This window comes from Liolophura sinensis, chromosome 11, assembly GCF_032854445.1.
Source record: "Liolophura sinensis isolate JHLJ2023 chromosome 11, CUHK_Ljap_v2, whole genome shotgun sequence".
Lineage (NCBI taxonomy): Eukaryota > Metazoa > Mollusca > Polyplacophora > Chitonida > Chitonidae > Liolophura > Liolophura sinensis.
This window is the reverse complement of record NC_088305.1, coordinates 25200288-25225178: the sequence shown is the minus strand read 5'-3', so window position 1 is coordinate 25225178 and position 24891 is coordinate 25200288. Positions and strand designations below refer to the sequence as shown.

Here is a 24891-nt window from a genome sequence, read left to right as displayed (position 1 = left end):
CCTCCCCCTCCTTTCCAAATGCCGGCGCTGGACAAGTACCACGTGTATGCCAGAGGATTGCTGTAGCTCAGCCCCAAACATTGCGTGGCCAATAAGCTTTAGTGCATACCTGACCCAGCCTGTGAGAAAGAAGCCATTAAAATCTTGACATAGGTTAACCGTCAAAATCTGGATGTTTCCATGCCAGCAGCTGGGAGGGGTGCCTAGCAACGCCAAGGGGGACGTCACTCGCAGCCTCATCACCATCTATCTCTTTGTGTCCTCTCGCCCAGAATTTCAAACTTTCATCAGTAAAACTCATACCTGCCCAAAGCTTAGACAATTTCCAGCATTTTGATACCAAGTATGCACCTGTACACCAAAAACGGCAGGCTGGCATCAAAAAAGACTTTACACTCTAAAATACACAGAATTACAGGAAGTTGTAATGGGGGGGGGGGGGGGGGGGGGGTCTGTGTCCATGTTGAAAGAATTATGGAAAAAAACAGCAAGAAAGTGTCATCCGCACCAGAATCTAAAATTATCAGCACTGCAACACTGCCGTATGACACACAATCAAAATTAATTTTCTAAACAGCGTTTTCTTTCTAGGCCAATTTTAGTCCAAGTTGACGTAAAAACCCGAAGGCGAAGACGCGAAAATGTTCAACGTCGTGGTATCCTAGCAATCACGAGCAAATTAGCGATCGGCTCAGACTGTATACTAGCTGCAACGGAGTTTCAGTTTTACATCACGTGACCTGAAAGTAAAGTGATGTTTCCGGAATGGAAACTTTTACCAGATGTTTTGCTCAGTATTTATTAGTGACAAGCTAACTGCTGTCTTTTTTCATCGTATGTCAAATGAATTCTTTTAGCTGTTGTGTTCAGTATTGTCAAACAATCATTGTGCATCGTAGCATGTCAACATTTAACACTTATGTTTGAAGATAGCTGGATGGATTTCGAAAAACAAAACAGTTCGAAGAACTTAAAAATATACATATAAAATTAATATCTATATAAAAATATGCCAACCGAGATCAAAGCTCAGTCAGCCTGTTCTATCCTAAAATGTAAATATTCTATTAGAGATGAATTTGGTTAATTATGGAGAATATATATAATGTTTACAAATATATTGTTTTTTTATTCAATCCATTATATTTTCTATACCACGACAAAGTAAGGAAACATTTAATCACGCTATAGGACGAATATATTTTTTTTATCTAGTGGTAGACAAAATATATATTGATTTAATCTTGCACTTGGTTCCATTGCCATGTCCGTGTAAATTGTAAGGAATAGACAGATGTATGGGTTAAATAAAACGATTTAACTGTTGTGCACTCCATTGGCTTTTTGCTATACAAAGAAGAGTACAGTTGTTAGCTAATTAAATATACACGTTTTCTCTTCTGTAACAAAAAGTCTGCACAAACTTTTGCATATTGTACTTGATTATATATAATCACTCCCTCTACACGTATGCATGTATTGGGGCCAATGGCCTCTTATACTGATCCCAAATAAACGTCAAACTGATTTAAAAATCTTTCTCAAAAAAACTACTGGTTTACATTACGTTGCTTACCAAAGTATATGCAGAAGCTAATTTTCAATCTCATATAGACTGAACTATTTGTGTACCATTAGTAGAACTGATTACTGGTACTCGAAAATCATGAGATTTGACCTTCAAGCTTTTGGTGGTTACGCTTGGAATGGCCTCTTCAGATTGAAATCTCAGTAGTAGTTCTTCAGGTGGCTGCTGTCGTAGTAGGATGAGTGTTTCCCGCTGCTGTCGAACAAAGCCGACTGCTCCTTAACCAGCTTTACAAAACTGGGTCGATCCTCTGGCATCTGATTCCAACATCTCTTAGTCAATTTGTCGTACCTGAAGGGAGCCTCTAATTTAATTTATTGTTTAACGGATTCGGTTTTTATGACGTACTCAAAAAACATTCAACGTAAACCAATGTGTTCAGGTTTATGAGCGAAGGAAATCATGGAGGCACTGTAGAGGAAAATATGAAGACACAACAGAGGAAACCATGGAGGCACAATAGGGAAAACCATGAAGGCACAGAGGAGAAAACTATGAAAGCACAACGGAGTATATAATGGAGGAAACCAAGGAGGCACACAATAAGAAACCATGAATGCACAATAGAAGACACCATGAAGGCACAATAGAGGAAACCATGAATGCACAGTAGAGTGAATGAGTACTTAGGATTTAACGTCGTACTTAACAATGTTTCAATCATATGAGGACGAAGGAGTCCTTAGACCTCAAATAGAGGAAGTCATGAAAGCACAACTGAGGACACCACGAAGACATAATAAAGGACATGAAGGCACAACAGAGGAACCATGAAGGCACAATAGGAGAACCACCTTCGGATCATTAATTGAGATCTAATCTGTTATAATGCATACGAAGACTTAACAGATTGCTTAACAGAAAAGGCAACAAAAGATATACACTGAGATATTTAGGGAGAAGAGTGAAAACCGACCTAAATCGCTACACCAGTTTTGTTTCTCCGTTTTGCTTGGTACACACAGTAAAAATGAGTAATACATCTTGGGAATCGCCTTGTTCCAAGACTTGAATATTTAAAATCACTTAAAGCCCTTAATGGGTACATGATCATAACGATAAACTGCTCTGTAGCATGGGCAGCATATACTTACTCGTCCGTCATAAACTCCGGCCTTGGAAGCCTGTAACCTTGGGTCAGCTTCTTTGACAATTCTCCCCCCTTTATCTTGGAATATGGGGCTTCGCCTGATGAAAGACAAAAGAGCATATATCAGTACATTGCAATTTTGTTCGCACCGGTTAGAGAATAAACTTTAAACTTTAAAGCATAAATTTTAAAAGCATAACAGGATTATCCACAAAACATCAGCACACGGAAATTATGCTTGTACATATGTGAATGCATTCTTCCAAACGATGTTCTCCAGTTAAAACAGAAATTCTGATAAAAAAATCCGTGTACAAATAACAAATATGACTGGAACTTTATGGATGGGTATGTTCACCAGATAAAGTGTCACATCTACTCAGACTAAATGTTCCCCAAACAAAGTGTCACATCTAGTCAGACTAAATGTTCCCCAAACAAAGTGTTACATCTAGTCAGAATAATTGTTCCCAATGTGCCAGATTTACACAGACTAAATGTTCGCCAGACAAAGTGTCTCATTTACCCAGACCAAATGTTCCCCAGACAAAGTTTCACATTTACCCAGACCAAATGTTCCCCAGATAAAGTAACAAATCTACCCAGGCTAAATGTTAACTAGACAAAGTATCACATTTACCCAGACTAAATGTTACCCAACACCGTGCAGCCATTATTGTTCCAAAGTTTCACATTTACCCAGACCAAATGTTTCCCAGACAAATCACATCTACCCCGACTAAATGTTCCTTATGATACTCACCCAGGCTGAATACTTCCCACACCACGACACCATAGGACCAGACGTCCGTCTTCTCGTTGGAATGCTTCGTTGATTTAGCCTTCACCAGTTCCACTGCCATCCATTTTAGAGGGAGCCGTTCCTATAGATAATGACAAAAGGTGATGATAATAAATTTACCTTGTATCTTCCAGACAGTGATCGGAATAGTATATATAAAAACAATGTATATATCCCCCTTTGGTCTGGAATTTTTTTAAGAGTGCACATTTAAATACGTGCATTCTAGCTGTCCACAATTCCACCTAGCACTGGGGCTTTCATGGAATTAGGCGAAGCAAAACGAATCCCTTGGATGTAAGATGCAGACCAGAAAACGACACTGATCCAACTATACTTGGAAAGTTGTACCATCTAAGAAGTCTGTGACGGTAACAGGTGCTAGTTGTTTTTCCGGTACACAGGAAGACAGGCGATCTGTAAGTTAATGTCGACAAAAATTGCTTAGTATTATAGACAATGCACATGATGCAGATCGCTTTTTTTATTTTTTAGCGAAAAAAAGTTTTTAACTCGACCCCACTTGTGTTTGTAAGCAAAATGCCAATTACGTTTACGTGTTCAGTTGACAAATGTTCTTTCATTAGCTGTAAATACATGCATGTGCTATTTGTCAGTAAAATGGAAATATAATCATTTTAATTATGTTTATCTTTTTTGGATTAACCGAGAGGAATGCAAAGTTTCAGTGGCACATATAGCTTCACATCTAGCCAGTCTAAATGTTCCCCAGACAACACCGTACAGCCATTTATTGGTCCAAAGTGTCACATCTACCCAGACCAAATGTTCCCCAGACAAAGTTTCACATTTACCCAGACCAAATGTTCTCCAGACAGAGTGTCAAATCTACCCAGACTAAATGTTCCCCAGACAAAGTTTCACATTTACCCAGGCTAAATGTTCCCCAGACAAAGTTTCACATCTACACAGGCCAAATGTTCCCCAGACAAAGTGTCAAATCTACCCAGACCAAATGTTCCCCAAACAAAGTTTCACATCTACACAGATTAAATGTTCCCCAGACAAAGTGTCACATCTACCCAGGCTAAATGTTCCCCAGACAAAGTTTCACATCTGCACAGGCCAAATGTTCCTCACACAAAGTGTCACATCTACACAGGCTTAATGTTCCTCAGACAAAGTGTCACATCTACCCAGACCAAATGTTACCCAGAGAAAGTTTCACATCTACCCAGACTTAACGCTACCCAGACAAAGTTTCACATCTACACAGACCCAGACCAAATGTTCCCCAGACAAAGTATCACATCTACCCAGACCAAATGTTCCTCAGACAAAGTTTCACATCTACACAGACCAAATGTTACCCAGACAACACCGTGCAGCCATTATTGGCCCAAAGTGTCACATCTACCCAGACCAAATGTTCCCCAGACAAAGTATCACATCTACCCAGACCAAATGTTCCCCAGACAAAGTATCACATCTACCCAGACCAAATGTTACCCAGACCGTGCAACCATTATTGGTCCAAAGTGTCACATCTACCCAAACTAAATGTTCCCCAGACAAAGTATCACACCTACCCAGATCAAATGTTCCCCAGACAAAGTTTCACATCTTTACAGACCAAATGTTACCCAGACAACACCGTGCAGCCATTATTGTTCCAAAGTTTCACATTTACCCAGACCAAATGTTCCCCTGACAAAGTATCACATCTACCCAGACCAAATGTTCCCAAGACAAAGTGTCACATTTACCCAAACCAAGTGTTCCCCAGACAAAGTTTCACATCTACACAGGCTAAATGTTACCCAGACAAAGTTTCACATCTGCGCAGCCATTACTGGTCCAAAGTATCACATCTACCCAGGCCAAATGTTCTCCAGACAAAGTTTCACATTTACCCAGATCAAATGTTCCCCAGACAGACAACGCGTCACATCTAACCAGACCAAATGTTCCCCAAACAAAGTTTCACATCTACACAGATTAAATGTTCCCCAGACAAAGTATCACATCTACCCAGACCAAATGTTCCCCAGACAAAGTATCACATCTACCCAGACCAAATGTTACCCAGACCGTGCAACCATTATTGGTCCAAAGTGTCACATCTACCCAAACTAAATGTTCCCCAGACAAAGTATCACATCTACCCAGATCAAATGTTCCCCAGACAAAGTTTCACATCTTTACAGACCAAATGTTACCCAGACAACACCGTGCAGCCATTATTGTTCCAAAGTTTCACGTTTACCCAGACCAAATGTTCCCCTGACAAAGTATCACATCTACCCAGACCAAATGTTCCCAAGACAAAGTGTCACATTTACCCAAACCAAGTGTTCCCCAGACAAAGTTTCACATCTACACAGGCTAAATGTTACCCAGACAAAGTTTCACATCTGCGCAGCCATTACTGGTCCAAAGTATCACATCTACCCAGGCCAAATGTTCTCCAGACAAAGTTTCACATTTACCCAGATCAAATGTTCCCCAGACAGACAACGCGTCACATCTAACCAGACCAAATGTTCCCCAAACAAAGTTTCACATCTACACAGATTAAATGTTCCTCAGACAAAGTGTCACATCTACACAGGCTAAATGTTACCCAGACAAAGTTTTACATTTACCCAGACCAAATGTTCCCCAGACAGACAACGCGTCACATCTACCCAGACCAAATGTTCCCCAAAGTCTCAAATCTATCCAGGCTAAATGTTCCCCAGACAACACTGCGCAGCCATTGCTGGTCCAAAGTGTCACATCTACCCGGACTAAAATGTGCATATAGTTTTTTTTATAATGTATAAAAAACGAAGATATGTAAAGACGAATACAGATGATAGGAGATCCCGGAAATGTGCAGGTTGTAGACAGGAAAACATAAACAGAGACGGGCAAAGAAACAAAGAAAAGACAAAGATGCAGAATGTCCCGAGTGGCACACAAGAGAGACAAAAAGGGACAGAGAGCTGTAAGAGTTATACCCCTTTGGTCGTGTTGTCCGCGTCGTCTGCCAGCTCGTCCGGTACCGGGCCGAAGCCGATGATCTTCGGATGGAGATTAAAGTCCAACAGGATGTTACGGGCCGCCAACTTCCGGTGCACAATCTAAAAGGGAAATTCATGGAATGTTTTAGTTCATTCTCATCTCCAGTGTGTCATCCACCAATGTTGGGGATCAGTATGTCACACGTCAGAAAGTTGCCAAAAGAAGTAAGTTTACCAAGGCATGGCGTTAAACAACAAATAAATAAAATATAAGAAATCTAACAAAGGCCGAGCTTTTAGGATCTATGTGGTTATATACAATGAGTAAAGTACTCTTGTGCTGATATCATGAAAGACAATGGAAGCCACATCAAGGGACATCGCTGGGATAGATTTAAATAACACTTTCTCACATTAATGAAAATGTTTATGTTCTTTATACTAAAGTTGCAGAATTACATCAACTATTGTCTTTGCTTCCAAAAAGTCACATTAACCTTCTATGAATACTCGTCTGATTCACAGTGTTGTTCAATATTGAATGAATAAACCGAGAAAATCAGAACTATTCTATTAGGGAATGCGATACTTTGAATTGAATACATGTTTCCTTAACTTCAGGTGAAAGGATAAGTCTTGTCAAATGAATGCTCGTAAAATATCTTCCCGCCTTGAACAATACGTTGTAAACCAATGTGTTCTTTTGTTTCTTTGTTAGCGATGATCACAATATTCGGTTTATGTGTGCTCATAAAGGACAAGGGTGGTACTCTCCAAAGTAAAATTTTACAGAAAGTTGTCTGAGTGATACTAGAATGTATTCTGTTATTGCAACAGATTATTCTGCTAAATATAACACGTATTCTATTAATTCAACGTGAAGATTCTATTAGACTAATAGAATATTATGTTGAATATGACAGTATACCGTATTATTTATAATAACAGAATACATTCTATCATCTCTCAGACAACAGATGATCTGTTAAAATTAACAGATTAAGTTTTTCAGTGTACACAAACACTTCAGTGTTACAACAGAAGTGAAGTGTTTGTTCTGCGACATGAAATCCCACGCCTAGACTTACATCTCTAGAGGCGAGGTACTCCATTCCCTTGGCGACCTCATAGACGATGTAAAACAGCCTATCCACGACATCCTCAGACACTCTGCCCTGATTCCTCTGATTGGTCAGCCAGGTTTTCAAGGGGCCCATCTCACAGAATTCCAGCAACATGATTGGGCCTCCTGTCCAACACAATGCCGCGATTAAACCCAGACGGACACGAACCCCAACCTTAATCCCACATTCCCCGTGCCCAGATCAAAGGGGCGTAACTCCTGATGAGTCTATATGAGTTTCAAGTAAGCCTTTGCTCCCATGACAGCTCGTGTTGTAGATTTATGAAGTGTACATAGCTAAGAACACCTTAACAATAACTACTCTTCATGAAACTGACCCCAGTACCTTTCCCGTTTATTTGTTTGTTTCAGTCACAACCTCGTTTTGGATATCGTTTGGCCATTTCATAATATCATAATATTTATTTATTTGATTTTTGTGGTCAGCATTATGCTGGGAAGAAACCCACGACCATCCACAGGAAGACCATCTCAAGTACGATTCTTCTGGGAATCCGATATGCGTCATCTTTAGAACACCATTGCGCAGTCATGTACTCATGGATCCCATCGCCATTTTTATTTATTTATTTATAAATGATGTTTAAAAAAAGAATGAAGCAAAATGTAAAAATCTGAAAAATGCTAAACTTTAGGTGAAATACGGTACCGATAGCTTTACTGCTACTTCACTACATCGCCATGGCAACGTTATCATATATCACACCCCAACAAAGGCACAACATATACTGAAAATGTATCAGCTCTTAATTACATATTTAACACTGGGGTACAGCGTAGAAAAGCCTAAGATGTTTTTGTCTTTGGCATGGCCAAATTCGAGATTACGCCAACGAGTGTTGTTGCACGACGTGTCTGTTGGGTTTAATGTACGCTAATCCTACTAGAACTATAATTAACCAAAATATACTTATCAGACTTAAGCTAATCCTGCTTCGATTATAATCAACCAAAATATACTTGTAAGACATAAGCTAATCTTGCTACAATTATAATGAACCAAAATATACTTACAAGACGTAAACTAATCTTGGTACAATTATAATCAACCAAACTATACTTGTAAGACATAAGCTAATCTTGCTACAATTATAATGAACCAAAATATACTTACAAGACGTAAACTAATCTTGGTACAATTATAATCAACCAAAATATACTTGTAAGACATAAGCTAATCTTGCTACAATTATAATGAACCAAAATATACTTACAAGACGTAAACTAATCTTGGTACAATTATAATCAACCAAAATATACTTATAAGACGTAAGCTAATCCTGCTATAATTATAATCAATCAAAATATACTTATATTTTTAACTGATAGTGATACTAATTTTTTTTATGAATCTTTTGTTTGTCAATGTGACTTTAAATATTGTTTTTCTAAATGATGACATAAACTGTATTTTGGACACCTTGCTTAGAACTTAGCGTTGGGGTTAGGTTGAACTTAACGTGACTGATTTACCTGCTTTGGATTTGATGGTGTACGCAAACACACTTCACGTATGATAAGTTTGTAGATTTATTTGTTGGATGAAGATACCGGAGTATCCGAATGCACACTGCAACTGTGTTATTTCAGGAAAACGAAAATAATTTCCCATTGAAACTTACGGTCTACGTCATCAGTAATGGCGCCCACAAAATGTATTACATTGTCGTGCCGTAAGTCGTTCGATGCCATGAAATTAATCTTTGCATTCATCAGTAATCGTTCGTTCTGGTCAAAGGCCTTGGTAGCTGTAACAAAAACAGCCAACAGAGGAACATAACAACAATGTAACAACACAAAAGCCCAATTTTGTGTCAGCCCAACAACAGTAGCAAATATCTCACACATTAACATAGAGAGGATGATCTAGGAAAGAGACAGTAGACTGAAGTGGAAATATTTACTAATTCTTTCATATTGGAATAATATAAAACGACGATGACAACGTGGTAGTGTCACGGCAGATTTGTGCAAAGGCAGTTTGTTTGTGGTCATGCTCGTTATACTTAACAACTCAAAATTGTACAGCAATGGATTGTTCTTTTTTTGGCAAAGGGTATATGTGCGTGGGAGTAAACTGATGTCCTGATCTACAAAGGAGGATCTTGGATTTTGGTTACGCTGGACTGACAAAGAAACAAAATGTCTGGCCATCACAACAGGGATTGTTTTTACAAGGGAGAGATCTGTAGGGAAGACGGCAGACTCACGCAGCAGCATTTTGGCGGCCACAGATTGCGAAGCGGAGCCTTCCTGCAGAAGTACAGCCCTGTAGACCCGGGCAAATCTGCCCTCGGCCACAATCTCCTGTAAGTCCAGGTCACTTCCGTTCAAGGCCCAGTTTTGGCGGCCGTCAAACGCCATGTTCCCGTACACGTACAAGTCATCGTCCTTGCTCATGTTGTTCTGTAAATAAAGAAAGACAGGCATATGAAAAATAAAAGGAGCTGATTATTTATCAATTTATTTATTTCTTTGATTGTTTTTTTACGCCATAGGCCTACTCCAGAATATTTCACTTATACGACTGCGGCCACCATTATGGTGGGAGAAAACTCACAATCATCCGCACAGGTGCTGGTCGAGATGTGGTAGGTGGTTTCGCGAGATTTAAATACATAAATAAATAAACAAATAAACAAATAAATAAATATATCTGAACGACTATCATTTTAAGGACTAGATCGTCGTCCTTTTATATACATCACTCAATATAACGTGGGCAAGGCTTATAGGGAATCTGGACAGAGAGACATAGAGCCATGGTAAAGTCCCGATCATAAGACCTTTGGTGAGCGTGTTGTGTGTGGCGAGAGTGTTGTGCGTGGCGAGCGTGTTGTGCATGGCAAGCGTGTTGTGCGTGGCGAACATGTTGGTGAGTGAGGGTTCCCAAGAGAACGCACAGACCATGTATGTAACGTTTGGGTTTGATGATTCATATTGAACTGGTTGAATATAGGGCTATTTTACCCTATACAGGTAACACTCAAGTCTGTGCATTTTAGCTAATTTATTATTTCAGCTCTTTTTCTTCACTCATTCGGCATGCAACTGAACAATCTCTGCGGGACCAGCCGAGAGTGATTCAAGTCGCTCCCCACGGCCATGTGACGTCGTGTCTTCGAAACGATGCCGTGCTGGTATATGTAAGGGAACATGCATTGACCGATCACCAGCAACGTCTCCAAATTATCGTCAGCCAGTCTAGAAGCACGATTTGACGGACACAAGACAGTAAACCTGAAGTTGTCCGACAAACACCCGGCGAAGAATAATATCTAGGTACAACATTGCTGCCGGGAGCACTGTTAAAACAAACACTGGCGATGGTAGGTTTTCAGAAACTTTAGCCTGTCGAATATCATTTGTTTTATTCTCAAAACGCCATTATGGGTTCGGAAGAATGAATAAAGTAAATACGATTCGTGTGGTTTTCTGAACAACAGTTCAACAACAAAATGGTTGTGGTGTAAGCGAGGTCAACTGTGGTATGAGGCGAGGTTAACTGACGTGTGAGCGAGGTCACCTATCGTGCGTGCATTGTTACGTGTCATGTGGGTGTGGTTAACTATCATATGGGCGAGGATAACTGACAACTATAGAGGTTAACTGACAACTGGCAAGGTTCTGACACATGGGCGTGGTTAACTGTAGTGTGGGTGAGGCTAACTGTCAGCTGTCCATCAATTGTCAAAAGGGGCCCAGGCCTGGGAGAACAGTGGAATTCCAGAAAATCGTCTGATGTACTTACGAAATAAGTTGTCCGCACCGCTCGACGACTATTCTTGTGCACTCTGTTTCTGAGAATTGTTCTTGCGCGAGTGAAGCGGCGTTCTAGAGTTGACCTCAGCTGACCTCTTCTCCAGAGTACGAGGATAAAAACCAAAAGGGCGATAACAGCCAGAAGCAACAGAAGACCTGTTGAATTTGACAAAAAAAGTCGTAATGACAAATATTTCGCTTCGGGAAATAATAAGTACAAAGGGATAATCGGATTTAAATGTGTGCATTCATTCGACATCACGTTTATTTATTTGCCTACTCTTCCAGGGTTATACTTATGGTAAACCTTTCGGTGATGTCAGACGGTGACATCCTGTTGCAGCAGATTCTTTGTTATTAGGTGTTATGCAGTGCTGCCTCAGTGAAGCACAGTGTCCACGACACCAAACATGACACACACCTTACTAGGTCAAAATTATGCAGTGTTTGATTGATGTTAAGTGTACATGTGTATGCTTCAAGGATCCATATAAAATGTCGAAGATTTTAAATTTGCAGTCGTGGAATATCCTGACATTGCTCTCAGATACGTCAGTTGATGGTCAATTATGTTTTATTAAGTTAAACTGACGCCATATTCAATAATTTTCCACTCCTGTGATGGCGGTTAGTTTGATGGATCTTCAGGGTAAACTACCGACCTTTGGCAACTGAGTACTGATGTACTTCCCCATTGGTGTCGTACAGATATGAACATTAAGTAGATGAATGGCGAGTGGTCTTAAACCAATGGTAGACTGTGCAATCTGCTACAGAGTGGTGTCGCTGACTGCTACTTTTCACCAAGGCTGTGCGGACAGTGACAATCCATAAATCCCCTGTCCAAGGGAGGGCATTGAACCCAGCCTTTGTGTGTGTTCCAGCGATTGAAACGGCCAGTCAGAATGTCGTATTGATGACTAATGTAATTTGAATATGCGATAATAATCTGCATAAATAGTTTGCATAATTCTTACGTAACTTTCTCAATGATCATTAATTTGCATCAATAACTAAACAGGTTAAGAAGACATACCTATAACAATGCCAGCTATCTCGGATGATGTGTAGCACACTGTATAAAAGAGCAAAATAAATACATGTACAAACGCCAAATAATTGACCGAGTAAAAAATACAGCAGTAAATATTTGAACCCATGTGGAATAAAAACACAGCACAATATTTGGACACAGATGGAATAAAAATACAGCAATAGATATCTGAACACATTGTGACGGTAAATCTAGAAATAACAACAAAATGATTGCAAAACAATTCGCATTAAAAGGTTTCAATCAATGCCTGAGGAGTGTAATACGTGATTAAGTAGGACAGAATGCTGCGATTATTTTAAATTATTTCAATTCATGTTTATTTATTCTTCATCATAAATGGAATAATTATAATAATGATGGAAGGGATAAGACATACTACCAAGTGATCCTTACATGCACATGTGTCACAATCCTGGGGTATATTATGCATGATAAATTTAGAGTCTTTTTCTTCCATTCATTCATCTATTCATTCATTTATTCATTCATTTATTTATTCATTCATTCAATCATTCACGAAAAAGACAGTAAAAATAATTATGACATTTAATACTGACCATAACAACAGCCTACCCTATTTGTTGAACCTTGTCACATGTTCACCTGGTGTTATTTAAGCAATTTAAAATTTTTTTTTAATGAATTTAGTAGTCTGAAGCTTTAAAACAAATGTCAATGAAGACCTGATGTGGAAAACCCATGACAAGGTAAGTTATAGACATTATCAATGCATTATTGAGGATAAACTTAAAAGTTGCTCTTAGAAATGTGAAAATGATGAAGAAATAGGGAAATGCGTCAGATGGGGTACATTTGGATGCAGGCCGGTCTTTCTGGCCCTTAAACTCAGCGCTATATCGAGAACAATCAGTCATATTTTAAAGTTGTATTTTTGTGTTATAAAATACTTTGTTGTTTTATGAGAACATACAACTGACTCAGGTGTTACCGTTTAATCTATCAAAAACACAGCTGTAAAGATAATTGCCCCCATTTATGATAAATGCAATGTGTACATAAACGATACTCACCGGTAGTGAACCTGTATTCCGAGGGGTCACTAACTTCTTTATCATAGATGTTAGAAATCCACATGACGTAATCGGTGCAGCGGTACAGGGCGTTTAGGCTCACGTCTTTGTTGAGCCTGAATGAGGTGGTGTTGTAGAGTCGTCCCCCGTTTTCAGGCCTGTACGCCACCTGGATGGCCGTCAGACTGTAGCAGCTTGGTGGGTTGTCCCAAGTTATCGTAGCCGAGGAGGACGTGATATCGCGAGATGCAAACTGCACTGGGGCGACATCTAGTGGTTGTCAGTAAACAAAGAAACGTTTCAAAAATCTGATGGAGCTAAAGTATGTTTATCTGATGGTTGGCAATGTCCACACTAATGTTCACTGGATTTCATTATTTTAATAGTGTTTAACACCTTGTTTATTAACTATATACGAGGATGGTAAGTCCACCACCGCTCCCTGTCAAATTCTTGACAAACCTCTTGACTGAAAGTTTCAGCTGAACCAGTGGGTTCTCCACTCGACAAAAACCTCCAAATCTTGTAAAATGCAAGTTAAAAAGTTAACGAAACGTTGCGTTTAGATCCACTTCATAATATTATCTCACTTGTTTGGCAAAGAGGAATTAAAATGAAATTTCTTTCTCTTGGGGGTCATTGTCTCCGTGAAGAGGGGATGGGGAAGGCGCTACTGGCGTGACTAGCAGTGTTGGGGTATGCGGAACATGTGCTGTTTTGTGACAGGCGGGTGTTGGGGAGCCCATGTTTGCGGGGGAATATGGTGAAATTAATGTGCCTCTGGTTAGAAGCTCAGATGTTTTGCACGGATTAGCGGCCCAGATGTTTTGGACGAGTTTGAGGCCCAGATGTTTTGGACGGGTTTGAGGCCCAGATGTTTTGGACGGGTCTCTCATTTATGAGGTGGAGGCTGTAATCTCCCGGCTATCAGCGGAGTGGGGTAATTATCTTTGATAAATTCTAACTATCATCACCATCTTTATTTATTTGAAAGTTATTTAACGAAATATTCAACCGTTTGTCACTCATACCAGTAGCGATCATGGTATGGTGTTAAACCACAGACGTTTGGCAAGTTACTCAGGAATTTTCCCACCTGATGTACAGACATACAGGTATACAATACCGGTGGAAAACAAAACGTCATTATGATTGTAAAACTGCGCAAAGGGTCATAAACCGACCGCTCATAGTCACTAAGTCCACTGTGAATAGTGAGAACTAGATAATTCACAAACGCCTTGTCCAGTGCAGGGATTGAACTCATACATTGAAAGATAAGGCCCGTAACGGCTCGGCAACAAACAGCTAACGTTTCAATTTTAGATGTAACTTACATTTGTTAATTCCATCCAGTCCAGTTACTTTGTTAAGCTGAAGTAAATAACAGACAAGAGGTAAGTTAAAAAAACATCTATCAGGACATAAATATGTTCAAACAGTTCAAAACATTGAAAAATCCTATCATAGATAAAGAAACAAAAGCTTGTAATATTCTGTTAGACATCACGGTATTTTATTTTATTTATTTGATTGATCAGTGTTTTACGTCGTACTGAAATTTTTTCATTTATAGAATGGCTGCTACAATTATGGCGTGTGCAAACCGAGCAGAGCCCTGGGTAACCCCAGGACCATCCGCAGGTTGCTGCAAGACCTTCCTAATTAATCATGGTATGTTTACACTAAGCTATCGCTGTTACAGTGGTTATTTACCTGGAAAGTTTTCATTTTCGAACGAAGGCCAGCGTTATTGATAGCCTCGATCTCGACCCGGACAGTAAGGGAGGCAACTTCGCTCTTGGACACATTGATGGCACAGTGAGGAATGTACACGTTGAGCTGTCGATAGTAACAGTTGACAGTGTTCGAAGGAGAACATTCACATTGCAGTGAAGTTCCGGGGCAAGCCTAGAGGAGAAAAAAAAACCAATGAAACGATCTCTGGAGTACAAAAATCTTTATTGAGGACTTCCACTGATGGCCATTTTGGATGGCAAGCAAAGACATTTCATGGTCTATCCTGGAGTGTGTCTATGTGGAACTATCTCCGGAGCAAAGTCCTTGACACCCTTTATTTTCTCGCAAAGGAATATTGAGAAAGAACTTTTTTAAAGGAGGGAGTCGGGATTGCTTTCAGTAAAGAAGGGCGCTAACGGTCATATCAGCAGGCAGCCAGTTTTAAACTATAGCTTTTTCTAAATGGAAATTTCCCAGCTCTAATAAGATTTAAAGATCACAAGGTACCACTAAATAAACCACGTAACTCCGCAGAAGTCCATTACTTCTTTGTTTATTTATTATGCTAAACTGTTCAGTGGATCAACAAGAACACCTTTATTGTATATTAATAGCAATATTAGTCGTAGTGTTGTCTCCAATTATAACAAACCGCACGACTCTTTAAACCATAGAGTGTATTTATCTTCAAAGTTTTCTTTTCCATTTTTCGAATTGATTCCCTGGGGGTCCGTACTTGCCTGACTTATTGAAATTCAGCGCTGCACAAAAAAAAAAAAAAAAAAAAAAAAAACAAAACAAAACAAAAAAACCCCCAAAAACATAAAACAAAAACGCAGCTTCTACCAGTGGTACGGTCTGCTTCTTTGTCATGAAATCGACGGGACGAGTACTAACAGGGGAATCTCGGAAATCATATCCCTGAGTGGGATGGAACGTACAACTTGGGTGTCCGATAATTAAGAATTGTGTCGTATTCTATATACTTTCTTAGTTCCTTGATGATTTGTGTTATACGTCGTTTTGGGATTTGGCCTTGCCATTATTGACCTGGAACTTCCATATTTGTTGACGATTGGTATACGAATGTTTCGACGATTAGATTCTCAAGCGTTTTGCCACAATCCATCCATTTATAACTGAGCCTAAAACAGATCTTATCGCTGAACCGGAAGTCTTTCTCCAATTTACCTGATTCCAACGGGCGTCGAAACTACCGCTTCCGAACTCTAAATCGTTGGCCGTATTGATCATCCGCCATGTTACTTCTCTGATGCCGCTATCGTCGTCCACCGCATGGCTCACGATTCTGACAAAGGTATAACCGGCTATGGTTTATCATCAATTATAACAGACCTGTTAACTGATTTATCAATTTTAAGATTCAATCAGAAAACTGATTTTCGATCGACATTTTCAAATTCTTTTTGTATGACAGGTTGAATTCTCGCGTATACATTTGCAGAATAATTGTCATATAATAATCTCTACAAATCTTTTCTGTACAACAAATATTCGAAACGTGTTAAAAAGGGCAAAGGGCACAAAAAGTTATAATTATGCATTCTTGCGTCAGAAGTCATCCCTACTTCCCGCCATCCTTTCAGTACACGGGCACCAACATTGGTAATTTTTTTTCAAATTGCTTTCGTTTTGTTATTTTTAATCAAATGGTACGTTTTAGTTTTGGAACATTAGGAACGTTCCCGAAGAATAAACATACTCATCTCTCATATTACACATAAAAAACGATAGCAGTATATTTTGTAATATTATTACAAACTGATTAAAACACAATTTATAATAGTGCAATACATTTTTGAAGAAAGGTTTCGTCATTATTTAGGGATTGACTTAACGTAACGCTGATTGTAATATAACGCTGACTGTAATATAACGCTGAGTATAATATAACGCTGACTGTAATATAATGGTGACTGTAATATAACGCTGACTGTACGCTGACTGTAATATAACGCTGACTGTACGCTGACTGTAATATAATGGTGACTGTAATATAACGCTGACTGTACGCTGACTGTAATATAACGCTGACTGTACGCTGACTGTAATATAATGGTGACTGTAATATAACGCTGACTGTAATATAATGGTGACTGTAATATAACGCTGACTGTACGCTGACTGTAATATAACGCTGAGTATAATATAACGCTGACTGTAATATAATGGTGACTGTAATATAACGCTGACTGTACGCTGACTGTAATATAACGCTGACTGTAATATAACACTGACTCTAATATAACGTTATATATAAGATAACGTAAAATAACATACAGTGCAAACTGTATGAATCAGTCTAGCGACAGTTGGATTCGTGATACAATCTCTTATTATGAGAGACGATTAACGAAATATCATTCGGCAGAGTACATTTACCGAGGTGTGAATATCCTTTACCTGCTGAAATAGGCCTCTCCTTCCGGAGCAACATTCCTCTCCAGCTCTGGGGCATTCAGTTCCGGTTCCGTGCTGTCAAAGCTCACTAAGGTCATGTCCGTCTCAGAGTTGCCAAGGATGTCCGACCCTTTGATCCAGATGCACACCGTGGATCCATCTTGTCGGACTAGGTCAAAGCTGTGCTCCTCGCTGAGTGGGTCGGAAACCTCTGTCCATGAGTTTGGTGGCTTATTACAGGATGTCCCCAGGACATTGTCTGTCCTATGTGCTACTTCGAACTTGACGATACCGTGGACATTCGGTATAGCGTCTACTGTCCTCTGTCCGCTATGATCGTCGTATTCATCTGATACGCGTTTGTCATCCACTATGTCCCTGTCGCCAACCCTTTCTACAAAGAGCTTTCCGGGAAATGGAAGCACTCTATTCAATAAACTGTTGTCTTCGTGGAGGGCATTCTTGAAGTGGTTCTTCCAGGTGACGACGATAGGCGACGTGAGGTTTGTTTGCCACTGAAAATCGACTTTTGGAGATCCACTAGAGACGAATAGTCTGGCATTAGTTGAGTTGTTAATCTCTACCTGACTGCTTGGATCGTACAGAACCACAGTCCTCGCGAATCGAGAGTTATTGGCGTTGTCAGTCACCTGGAAGATAGTACCGTTGAAAATAAGTTTCATTGGCAAATATAAACCAGGGTTAAGGGCATGTAATCCTAGTCTGCTGTCTTGTTTGTAGACATACAAATACCACTGACGTACACTTTAGATGACGCTAATCACGTCAGTTACGTTCAAGACACGCAGAATACGCCAAGGAACCAGAATGATGGCGTTGAATGTGTACTAGATTGTTGGAAATATATTTGTCTTGAACTAGTTTATGGGGTTTCAATCTACTACTAAACGATTCACAACAAATATTAACACATGCAATAGTGAGAGTTCTCAATTAAAAGATATTAAAAAATGCATGTACGGGAAAAAATTATCGCGTTTTATGGATGTAATTGGCCCTACTTGGAAATAAAAATAAACTCATTGATGTAACAAAGTTGGGGGAGCTCGGTTTAAGCTGCCACTCTTTGCAATAAAATATACCTGCCTAACCTAATGGGTGTCTAACCGATATAAGTCGAACACGTGTGATCATGATTCAAAACTCAACGTTTTATCGTGGTGTTTGAACAACGCCTTAAAACACTGAGGGTGGAAGTGCCCTCACGCCACATGGAGACCTGAAAAAATAACCCAGGGACCACGCACGCGCATTTAAACAAATGCACCAATCGACTAAGAACAACACATCCCGTCACAACAAAAATCTCATCAACGCTGTCCTTCAATGGAACGATATAAATATAGCGTACGTTGTGCAATGCGCATGCGTAAAACTATGGAAATAGGACTGTTGGGGTTAAAAGACAAACTGTCTTTGAAATAATGGCAGTGTCGAAGAAAAGTGGTAAATGAGAAACTATGTAGAGTCTGTTGCGGGCATACTGAGAATTTACTACAAGAGACCTGGAGATAGATTGAGTATGTTCCGGGCGCATCTGGTGTGAAGGTAGCCATCTCGTTTCCGGCATTCGTTCCGTTTGCCTGCTGCCAAGCCACTGGCGCCCCTACTTCCGTCAGATTTCCGTACCCGTCTGCCCTGAGCCGGAAGACTCGCCAGATGTAGCGTTCTATCCCGGATAGAGAATCTTCCCAGCCAGGCCACCTTATCGTGAACCCCGTCTGAAATAACGAAACATACAGGTTGGAGTTTAGATTAGGCTACATGTTCTTCCGTATTGCTAAATCTTCCTTTAAAATATATTTCAGACATGGGGTCTTCCCGTGACCGCTTTGTTTATTATTATAACAAATAAGTAACGGACATCGAACCCAGACATAGACTCTGACATTTCAATACCGGTATAGTCAATGATTTCAATGCCGGGTCAGTACCAAAAACAACGTTCAACACCAACCATTAAAAAAGTAAGAAAATATGAATATTCATGCAAAGAGAAACGGTCAACAGTTTGCCGTAATGGCGGAAATTAATGACTGACTGAATGATTTATGGCTTAACTAAAGAAATATCCTAGCTGAACGAATAAATTGAATTCAGTATTCAAATTGCCTTCCAGAAGCCTACATGTATATCGCTTTTGCCATCTGAATAAAAGGATAGACTGGAGGTGGTGGAGGTGGGAGTGAGTGGTTATGTGGGTGGGGTGTTCGGGGTGGGGGTGGGTGTGTCGGTTATGACCAGTACCTTGGACATGGCGTCCAACACCTGTGAGGAAAAGGCCGCTCAAAAAAGTAGACATCGCTAGCTAGACTACTTAAAGCTATGCATAAAGATACAATCATTTTTTTCAAGAGAGTTAACGGCGTTCAAACTTTTAAATTCTGTGGACGGCTTCACGAGCCATACCACCAGTGTTTAGAAACTCTGACGTCACCTGATTTTTCTGGTGAACAACTCCTTCCTTCTGGTGAACGTAAGAAAAAAGGGGCAATATGACGTCAGAGTCCCTAAACACTGTCGGTTTGGACAACAAACACCAATATATATTTCAAACATTTAAATGTCTTGAGCAGTCTTCAAAACGTCTAAAAGATAAATGATTGTATTTTTACGCATAGATTTCAGTTGTATGCTGAACCTACCTTTATATTTTAGCTTTCTTTTACTTTAATGATGCCGTTACTCGATTCGGCACCGTCACCATATGTCCAAAATAGCATTAAAATCGAAGTTACATTTGAATGAAGCAAACGAGTAAAATGACAGTTTCACTATAGAAAATTGGTTTATCACTCACAGTTGACAGTTTGAATTTCTTTCTATATTGATCCGATTACATAATTTTTTTTCCTTATCGTAAAATACGATTAGTAATTGCTGTGTTACATTAATAGAAATTGTAACACTGTATGCATTTGTATGCGCACGCACCCTGCGGATATCCGGCCCCTTGATGCTGATGGGAAGGTGTAAGCACGTCTTGTTCATAATGCAATGGAAAGGTTCCCGAAAGTCAAACATGAACTGCATCTCCTTCTCTGTCCATGTTCCATTGTAGGTCAGTATCTTGTTACCCTGTCCAAATTTGACCAAAGTTGCCTGTCCACCATTTTTTGATCTTACTGTGACATCCAACCTGAAACATCAACATGGCTGGTGAAACGTATCAGTCTGTTAAATAAACAATATCGATTAGGTAACGTTTTTGAGAGAGAACTGTAGATTAACATGCATGGATATCGCTTAGTTTCTTAGCCTGACCTTGTTTATGCATAAGAACCATTTATTTATTTGATTCGAGTTTTACGACGTACTCATCAACTGCACCAAAAATTACTTTATTTCCTTATGGTAGGAAATCTGGTCGACTTTTTTAGGACTTGCAACAGTCTGACTATAATGCGTTTATTCAGCTAAGAAGTCGTAAAGCTAATATGCTCAGCTTTTTAGAATTGTTTCGGGAATATGTCCATTACATTCAGGTCTTCACAGATTAAGTTTACACACTACAGAAGTATGTGACCGTTGCCAAGAGAAAGAATCTTTCGAGTTGTTATAAATCCAGGCAGTTTCGTTTTAAGCTACAACAGCGGGTAGCCTCACTTATGGTAAAGCACCTTACAATACATAGTTTGCTTGCTCCAGAAAGGAACAGAACCATAATTCTCCATGTAGTTTCACAGAATTTGTTGACGCTCGTGGCTTAGCCATGGCTCAACGGGTTGATTTATTTAGTCATTTATTTGGTTCCTGCTTCACGCCGTACTCAAAAATATTTCACTTACAGGACGGCGGCGAGAGAAAGCAAGCGTGAGCTGGACTTGAACTCACAGCGACCGCATTGGTGAGAGAACTCTCGCGTCAGTGAGTGAGTGAGTGAATGAGTGAATGGGGTTTAACGTCGTACTAAACAATTTTTCAGTCATATAACGATGAATGAGTCCCTAGAGTGCATGCAATGTGTCTCTTTGTTGCAGGACGGATTCCCACCGCTCTTTATTTAGTGGTGCTTCACTGAGACGCCTTACCGAAGGCAAGTAAGCCCATTGTACTGATACCTGTCAACCACCACTATCCCCTTAATGCTGAATGCTAAGCGAGGAAGTAACAGCTTCCTCTTTTAAAGTCTAAGGTGTGACCCGACCCCAAAGCGGACGTTCTACCGACTGCGCTATCAGGCCCGGTCTACCAACTGAGAGCTCTTGTGTCATTGTGCCGCTCTGGCGCGCCAAACATTCGGCCAGGGAGCCCCCTGAATGAGTTTATGTTGTCTATTTATTATTGCTGACGTCCAGGCGTCCCCACTGTATTACATTGCAGACAATAAGAGCATTAAATTAATTTGGCTGCATTTAACTTAGTCAAATGAAAATAAAATAAAAATAGGTAAAAGCTGTTCAAGATATGTAACTTTTCCACTGACCTTTACATTATCTTGTTTTCATTTTCTTTAAAAATATTTAATTATAAATATGATGAAAATCATAAATACTGAAATTTCAGCACAAAAAGATACTTACATGTCTTCATGCTCAAGACTAGTCAGAAATCGTCCGGCGTCGACGCGACATGACAGAATTCCTTCCTCTGGGTCGGCAGATGAAATCTCATTTTCCTTACACGGGGTAGTTGTTTTACTTGCTTCAATCCATTTATCTGTTAATCGAAAGAGAAACATCATCAGTTTTTAATATTTTTTCTATCCATTATAATGACTTAGGTCTCACTTTGTGTTTAGTATAATACAGAAAGTTTCACTCACACTGACTATTATAGGTTAGGAGCTTTAAATGTACGACGAGGGTAATTCTTACTGTGAGTTAGCCAGAGAGCGAAAGGTCATACCCTAGTTTTTGTCCATCCACAAAACTTGCTGCCAAACCATTGCGCTAAACATCGGACGATTTACTTGAAGGAAATGGTAGGTGGGTACAAAGTTGAGGCATGCCATGAATTCTGAGTTAGTGCCCCATTATCCTGATAATAATCGGATGCAGAATTAACTGAGACGTCGCAAAACGTATCATGTAAGCGAACGTGTACGTAATTACACCCTTGCACGTACTCTATTGGAAGCTGATGTAAAAGGGGGAGATAACTTACCTCTATCCCGTTTTGAGTGACGAAGAATGACCTCGGCCTGAACTATTCCAAATTTGAACTCGTGAACGTAATTCGGTCGTGCTGGGTAGTCTTCCTCTTGCTCGTACCTGGCGTCCCAGGTGACATTGACGTGATTGAAAAACTGTAAGTTGGTCCAGAATGAGTTGGTGCCTTCCCCGTTGTCCAAAGTGGCATTGGTCATAACGGTGTAGTAGGTCTGATACGTTTCAGCATCAATCACAGACATAACGGTGGAAGCTGTGGGAATACTTGGCTTCTCTGTAGGTTCTGTAGTGGTAAACAAGAACAGAAACTCTTATTGAAAGCTTATTGTTTTACATTTAGGTTTTTTACCATGTGTGTTATGGTGATAGCATATTTGCGGTAAAAGCACATATAAGTGAGATACCACAGCACATAGTACAACAGAGTACAGCATGGAGAGTAAAGCAAGAGCAGCGACGACAGTGCGGTAGGATTTTTGTGCGATAGTTTGCACATGTTTATCTACCCCAGTTAGGGTTTTATCTCTGTCAATGGAACGTGGAGAAAGCAAGCATTTCATCAATATTTACACGAAAACGATAAAAGGGAGCAAGCCTCGGCGACTCTCAGTTCAACTTCAGAATCCTGCTTTATACAAGTGTACAGTTGAACCAGGATAGAGAGTGAAACTAATGCAGCGATTTTCACACGTAACCGGTGAAATCAGGCCTTTCGTCAATTTACCTCAGTTACATGGAGGGTGTTATTCTAACTGTTCATGTAAATGTTAAATAAAACTCACTTAAACTACCCCTAAAACCATGGGTTGAGGAGAATTAAGTTTAAAAAGGTATGTTACTGGTGTAGGTTTCCCCAAAATGCTGTGTTTTGGTTACGTTTAAGAAGCGAACGATGCAAAGGAGCAATGCATCGGGGATGCTTAGTCCACCAGCAGAATCTCGGCTTATGCAGGTATATCATATAAAAGACTACGACATGAAGGGTGAAACCAAACCAAACACACTGTGATAGTTATAGCAGATTTAAATATGGGGCCAAATACACTGATGAGCGATGTTGCCTATCCACCCTGGCAAATCGGATTCTGTATTTCTTTAACTCTTTATTTATTTCTTATTTTGCACTCCATTAGTGTTTTACTTACATATTTCATACATATATATTTTGGGTACGTTCATTTTTAACTCCGTTCAAAGAAATCTGCGTGTCTTGCCAAGTATATTCAAGAAACCGTTTGATAGATGAGTAAGTCGACAAAACAAAAGGCCGACGGTAGCTGGACTTGAACACGCGACCTTATTGATCAAAGGGTCATGGAATAAACTTAAGCCGGCCATATACAATTAACATATAATCTAACTCAGTTGTTTCATACGGTAATATACCTACTCAGGGTTGTGCAAGAGGCGCCAGTATGGTTGTTTGTGCAGGTACATTTCCCGTGGCAAACGCCTGGATAACAAGGCTTTTCGAACGCACACACGGCTGCAAGAGAAAATATAGTACATTCGATTGAATGGCGAGACCAGCAAGAGCTGGATTTGAACTCTGTTCTTCATTTGCCAATGCCTAGCGGAGTTTCCACACAAGCCGACAGTTTTTGCGGCCAGTCAGAGCCTCTAACAGAATACTATTCCTTGAGTGTTGATTAGTGTCATACTTAGGCAGGAGACCTTGCCACGCACGGAATCCAGCATGAGCTGGAATCCAGCATGAGCTGGAGTTGAACTCATAGCGACCGCATTGGTGAAAGGTTCGCGCTGGCGCGCTAATCACATCAGCCACGGAGGCCCCTATAAGTTTTATGGATGGAGCAAACCTGGTATACACCCCCCATGTTAAAAAGTTACCAGTATCACTCGTCTAACGTTGAATTAAAGCCACTTGTCTTCTACTAATGTAGTGCTCATAATCTCTACTTTACATCTAAGAGTGTTCTTCAGTAACATTTCAAAGGTCAGTTGTTTATATCTCAAAGACTCCGGTTTCTTCCACCTGTAAAAACTGAGCGTAATTGTATAAGTGAAAAATTCATAATATGGTGTTGAACAGCAGTTAAATATATGAATAAAGCAAACATTGCTAAACCACAGATATTAAGCTTACGATTTTCACACAGGTCGCCCTTATAACCAGTAAGGCAATCGCATTTGTTTG

At 39.9% G+C, this 24891-nt stretch overlaps 1 protein-coding gene across 1 annotated transcript; it reads right to left on the bottom strand.

Moving 5' to 3' along the window:
• On the bottom strand, positions 1–24891 carry LOC135478235 (tyrosine-protein kinase receptor TYRO3-like). The gene is made up of 20 exons (XM_064758507.1): positions 24841–24891; positions 24124–24219; positions 22729–23016; positions 22146–22281; positions 20557–20761; positions 19128–19343; positions 17605–18251; positions 16372–16489; positions 15157–15351; positions 14778–14814; positions 13441–13710; positions 12389–12427; positions 11342–11508; positions 9801–9996; positions 9213–9338; positions 7535–7695; positions 6444–6566; positions 3442–3562; positions 2683–2776; positions 1–1879 (listed from the first exon to the last, which is right to left on the bottom strand). The coding sequence occupies exons 3-20, from the start codon at positions 22973–22975 to the stop codon at positions 1729–1731; spliced, it is 3249 nt and encodes a 1082-aa protein (XP_064614577.1). The 5' UTR covers positions 22976–23016; positions 24124–24219; positions 24841–24891; the 3' UTR covers positions 1–1728.

Excerpts from the sequence above, each read along its gene's own strand:
- LOC135478235 (XM_064758507.1), bottom strand. The coding sequence starts at position 22,975 with ATGTCTGTGATTGATGCTGAAACGTATCAGACCTACTACACCGTTATG. Across the intron at positions 18,252-19,127 it reads CATACTCAATCTATCTCCAG|GTGACTGACAACGCCAATAA; the intron begins GTCTCTTGTAGT and ends ACTATCTTCCAG. Across the intron at positions 12,428-13,440 it reads GGAATACAGGTTCACTACCG|TGTGCTACACATCATCCGAG; the intron begins GTGAGTATCGTT and ends TCTTTTATACAG.